We start from the raw sequence: 6,000 nt of genomic DNA on the forward strand, positions 1-6,000 counted from the left end.
TGTGATGAATGTGCGTCACCGTGGCTAGTCCAACGTTGGCCATGGTCTTTTCCCTCGAGCTCTCGCTAGTCCAATGCTTGCGAGAGAATTTTGGAAAAGGGCTAGTCCAATGCTAGACCCAATAGGCCGTCCCCTCTCTTTAGCACATACTTGCATGTTTCACTACATTTCATACATTTTTCTTAGTTTTCTAGCATTTGGCATGTTCCTCCAATCCTTTCCCCTTCATTTTAGGTTTTTGCATCCTCATGCTAGTTGTAGGGTACATTTGCTTGAAAGTCCCCTTTAGGTAAGGGAAACGAGCGAGTGTGGCTACAAAATAGCCTTAGCACGCTAGTTCTTCCTTCTAGTCAAAGGGAAAATTAAAATCATGAAGATAGAAGTCATTCCCGTACCCGACTTGATGCATTCCTCTAGGATCATGCACCTCCATTTTACCATATCATTTTTTCATCTACATTTTCTCCCTACTTATATTTTTTACTCCACATGCCATGTTCACACACTTTCTCTTCTTTCCCTATCACTTATTTATTTTCTACCTCACAAATTGCACCCAATTGTACTTAGATGCATTTACTACCATTATACCATATTTTGATCCACTTGCACACATACACCTTCATTTTCTCAATTGGCACACATGCACTTTTCTTACATTTGCACACATGCACTTTTATTACATTTGCACACTTGCACTTACATTTGTATTTGTATTTTATTTTATTTTGCATTCCTCTTACATTTTCACACTTGCACTCATATTTGGGTCTTCATTTGCATTACCCGTGACCTCTATGAGAGTTTTCCTTATTGGCCATCACAACTCATGTGATTGGGACCAAAAAGCCTCATAAGAGACATTTTAGATTTAGGATTGCATTTTTTTTTCATATCCATTAGTCACATCCAACATGCAACACATATTTTGGGTAGAAGAATTAAGAAAAGAAGGGCTAAGTCACGCAACTAGCTTTGGCTAGGGTAAGGGAGTGCCTTAGGCTTTGCCTTTGCCTTCTCCCTTATCAAATGTGACCCCCGATCCCTTTCTTTGGTTACGTAGACCTAAGAGTTCTTTAAAAAGGGTTTGTTTACTTTTCTTTCCAAAAAATCACTTTTTGGGTGACTTGGTACACCCTAACTCTATACCAAGTGGCGACTCCATTTTCCATTCAAAACCCTTTTTGAACTTTGTTTGGCCAAACCGTCGCATTTCACAATCCCACGGCCTTTTTTTTCATTTTCACACACATTCACATACACACTACTTTCACATACTCAAAAAGTGGGGCGCGACAAGTTGCATTTGGATAGCATTCTAAACTTCGCTTTCGTCTGATGATGAACTTATGGGCATCCTGCTACCCATGCTTTGTGTCAATTTTTTCCCCATAACCACCCACGATGTGCTGATGTATGTGTGATCTACAGGAAGTTTCCATGCCCGCGAGCAATTCATATATTCAGAGTTCAAGCGTCGGTTAGTCTTCCCCCTTGCCGTACCACTATATTTGGCACCAATAGTCTAATCCAAATGTGTAGAACCTTTCTTACTTATTGTTGGATTATGTTACAGAATCCCCTTGCAGCCCCAGTTCTTCTGTCACAGCCCATTCCTCTTGTGCCTCTAACGACTTTCACGAGGCCCTACAAAACTACTTTGACGTAAGATATCATTTTCTATGCCGTTTTATTTCATCTGCTATTGTGCATACAACATATTTATAAAAGACTGATGTGCTTATTGGTTTTTTCATAGATGTCTGACAAAAAATATTGGCTGCCCTGGGAAGAGGATCTTTATGTCCGCACCTACGTGGAGTGGCAGCATAATGGAAAATAGGAGGCAACTCGTAGCACGTTGGCTAACTTCACTGCATTGGCTAACTACTTGACCCAAGAGTATGGGCTCGGTTGCACTGGAAGCCAATGCCAGTCCAAATACTATCGCATGGTGGAGAAATGGAGGTTGTTCACTCATCTCCGGGGAGATTCTGCCAAACCTGAGACTGGGATAGGGTGGGATGCCGAGCATAAATGCTTCCAAGCTGGAGCTGATCAGTGGGCTTATTTGTACCAGGTAATTTGTACCAGTGGGCTTATCAGTGGGCTTATTTGTACCAGGTAATTTCTGACCATTGTATGCATGTTCCATTGTATTTCCTTAACCATGAAATTGTGCAGTAGTTATAGACTTTCGTTTACATAATTAGTCTTCTCAATTACCTTGGTTACATACATGCCAATTCCTTATGAAAAAGTGAGAATGGAAGAACACATGTTATCTGTCATTAGCTCTTTTTAAAGTAGGGTTTTGAAAGCCATAGTAGGAAAAAGGCTACTATCTATTGGAATTTTGCTACTGCTCTAGTTCTGATAGTATTACAGAACAGTGCGTCTCTACTAGGGTGAAACAGCTTACTGTCTAATTGTTTCGTTTGAGACTAAAACAAAATGCTCCAATGTAATCATATTGATTATGTGTACAGAATTCAGAGTTGGAAGAATTGGAAACATCTGAATTATTTTTGTTTCTTGTACTTCAATTCCTGTTCTGTCTTATACATTTTGCACTACCCGTTGTACATAGAATGTGCATCTAACTTAGCTTCTTCATACAAATAGATAAACAAGCACTATTTGGAGTTCTAACACCCAAATAGTGCTGATTTGGTGATGCAATGGGATGCGGTTATGGGTGGCAAACACGCCACTGGCAGTCGAGCTCAGTCCTCGGCACAGCCCTCGCCACAATATGTGCCTCCTCGAGTAAGGAGACGTAGGGGGGACAGTAGTGACATCAAGGGGAAAGGGGTGGCTTCCAGCTCTGTTATTGACCCTCCACATCACTTCCTTTCATCAGACGATGAAGACAGCCCTATTCCAAGAAATCCTAGCAAGCGTCCAATTTCCAGTGGTGCTTATAGCTCTGAGAAGGATGGATCTAGAGGTGCGAAGTCTCGACAGTCGGGCTCTGAAAACTACCAAGAAGCGCTTAGCAATTTCAACAGATTTTCTTGTATTGCGGCAAATGAAAAAGAGTCCAGAGAGAAATATTCCATAGCTGCTGCCAAAAAAGCTGTCGAGAGCTTGGGTTTGGAGAAGCGGCTGCATATGTTCTTGTTGAAGGAGTTGCTGGATGAAGAGTTTAGAGCTCTGTTTCTTAGCTTCAGTAGGGATGAGCAGTTAACCTGGATTGAGATGTTCATCATCCCGAAGATGGAGGGGAAGTGAAGTTTCGGTGTTTATTGGCTATCCGTAGTTCTTGTTTACTATTTGTTGAATGACTTTTATAAATTTTCGTTATCGGCTAGTAAGTTCTTGTTTAATGCTATGGCCATTCATGGTTGTCAAAGACCAGATTTTGCTTAGGTTTGCTATGACCCAAAATGCTTGGCTTAGTATTTCGATAAGTGCTATTTATGCTCCCACGGGCAGTCATTTGGTGTAAACTTAGGAATGTTTAACTGTGCAAGTTTGTTAAATATGTTGGTTTGAAAGTGGCATCAACTTGTATGAGTGTTGTTGAACCTGGATTGATTTGCATGTGCTAATTTCATCAATTTAAGGGCTGTTAATTTGGCTTGTTAAGGGCTGTCTTTGTATGCTGTTTTTTATGAGTATTGAATTTGTCAGTTGCTAGGAGACTTACCTTCGAAGAGTACTGGTAAGTAGTTGCATAGAAATTTTTTATTTGGTAAGTAGTTGCATGCTGTTTTTTCTTCTTTTGAGATGGTTAGAACCATAAGTATGTTTTCTTCTGAATTCTTTTGCTTCATTTTGCCTAAGCTTCCTCTTGTTTATTCTTGTATCCATTCTGCTTGCAGAAGTTGTGAGGTACTAGGCTCAGGCCATTAAGCAACTCCTTACGCATTATTGAAGGAGGAGTTGAAATGGAGGAGTAGGCCTCTTCGGATTTGTGTATTACCTGGATTTTAAGCTTGAAAAGGAATTTCTTTATAAAGGATTTGCTGCATTTTCTTAATAGAAAAGTCGACTGCTTTTCATATTACATGCTTCAATTCAATTTTTTGGGACTAAAGTACTACTATGTAGCGCCTAACTCAAGTATTACATGCTAACTCTTTGCCATTTAAGCCTAACTGAAGTACTACAGTAGCTCTTCAATGCCAAGTTGGCGACCATCTCGGGCCCTCGAACCTTTTGGGCTAAACTTTTAAAAGCTGAACCTTTTCTGAAAATGAAATATCAAGAAAGAAGACTAGAGTTTACAGGCTGATGTCCTTTAAATTTTTCGCATTCTCAACAACAGGCAACAATCCATAGGCAGATGGTCTATAGGAATGTTAATTTATGGTGTCAATGATCAAGTTGGATTGTGTATCTGCTAGTAAATACTACTGATAATACACAGTGAAAGCCTGTGGTAACTCTTTGCTATTTTACAAACAACAGCCTTTTATCTTGAATATTTCATTGACTCAATCCAATCATGCTCGGGCTACTCTCTGTTTATTCTTTAATTACAGCCTCCATACTTTTATTAATTGAGTGCAAGTTTATGTGTAAGACAGGGGTTTATTCATTACGGTAAAAACTTCATCAGGGGCCCTCAATGAATTGGAATTGGGAGCCTCACGTTCTCCACTATGTGATGCGTCTCCACTTCCCAATTATTTTGCATAACTCATAGGTGACATTCGGTGCAGCCATTATGGAACTGGGACATTTGCATACGTCAAACCAATAGGCATGGAAAGAACAACACAAATCCTGAAAAATTGATTTTATTGCCTCCTCACGTTTTTGAGCAGATGAAGCACATGCTCACTTCCCACCTTATGAAAAAGCTTAGGTGTTGTTTTTGTTTTATTAGATAGAATATTTTTCAAAGCACTTGAGAGTAGCATACTCTCTGGTTCAATAAAAAAAAGAATTGGAAAAAATTGCCTTTATGTGAGATAAACATATGTCTGGATGATTACAGCAACGGGACTTCTAAGGACAATAATGTGTGAAACCCGAATCTTGTGCATATAAAGAGAATAACTCCAACGTACCCGATATGTGTGATCTTTTGATATGAACAAATGAGATATTCTCAAAGTGTTTAAAGTGCACACTGTCAAGAATAGTTCCATTCTTGTAGGTCTTTATGAAGTTTACTCTTATCAAAAGGTGAGCTTTTTTAGATAGCTACTGTTAATTCACGGGGCCTTATACATCTTTAAAAGAGGGGACTTGTAAGAGAATAACTTCACGAGTGAGGGTACAGACAACTCTGATCCCATGTGCATCCCAATTACCTTGGTTGCATCAGTTTTTTTTTCAAATTCATGTCCATTCTCGCCCTTTAGAATCAGGCGAGAATACAGTCCTACCATGCAACAGACATCCACCAACCATCTCTCTTTCACCAGCTTTCCAAAACTTGGTATATCTCTCTTCCACTAGTAAGTCCTTGATTTTTTTCCCTGCTTTCCCATTCACGAAACCGTAAGCAACATTTGTCCTGTTCCTACATGGCAAACTTCATCCCAAACTTCTCAACTTCGTATGGCACCACTTCTGAGAATGATGATGAGGCAATTCTCAATGGCGCAGCAATTTTGCTATTTGCACCTAAAGCTGAACAATATGATGGGCCTCTTATCAAAGTACCCTGCCGAACTGGAGATATGCCTGGTTGGAAGTGGGTGCAAGAGCTAATCCTTGGTCACCCACTTCGCATATTGGAGAATTGTCGAATAACGGTTGACAATTTCATGAGACTTTGTGACATTCTGGTTCAAAATAACTACGTCCCGCAAAATCCACACAAGCATGTGTCTATTGAGGAATCACTGGCTATGACTCTAGTCATGTTGAGCCATAGCACGCGTACCTGAGTAGTGGCGGAGAGATTTCAACACTCCACTGAAACCATACACAGAAATGTAGCGGAAGTGTTGTTGGGACTGTGTAGATTTGCGCAAAGGATTATTCGACCAAGAGAAACAAATGACGTGCATCCAAGAATACGATATAGCACCAAGTATT

The 6,000-nt window shown here is 40.0% G+C and overlaps 1 protein-coding gene across 1 annotated transcript; it reads left to right on the forward strand.

Moving 5' to 3' along the window:
* The first annotated feature begins 2,078 nt into the window (after window positions 1-2,078).
* On the forward strand, window positions 2,079-3,417 carry LOC113772886. Its single transcript, XM_027317383.1, has 2 exons — window positions 2,079-2,124; window positions 2,626-3,417. The coding sequence occupies exon 2, from the start codon at window positions 2,677-2,679 to the stop codon at window positions 3,232-3,234; it is 558 nt and encodes a 185-aa protein (XP_027173184.1). The 5' UTR covers window positions 2,079-2,124; window positions 2,626-2,676; the 3' UTR covers window positions 3,235-3,417.
* The last annotated feature ends 2,583 nt before the right edge of the window (window positions 3,418-6,000 follow it).

Source organism: Coffea eugenioides, chromosome 6 (assembly GCF_003713205.1).
Source record: "Coffea eugenioides isolate CCC68of chromosome 6, Ceug_1.0, whole genome shotgun sequence".
NCBI lineage: Eukaryota > Viridiplantae > Streptophyta > Magnoliopsida > Gentianales > Rubiaceae > Coffea > Coffea eugenioides.

Bases quoted from the DNA above. Each gene is read 5' to 3' on its own strand.
- LOC113772886 (XM_027317383.1), top strand. From the start codon at position 2,677: ATGCAATGGGATGCGGTTATGGGTGGCAAACACGCCACTGGCAGTCGA.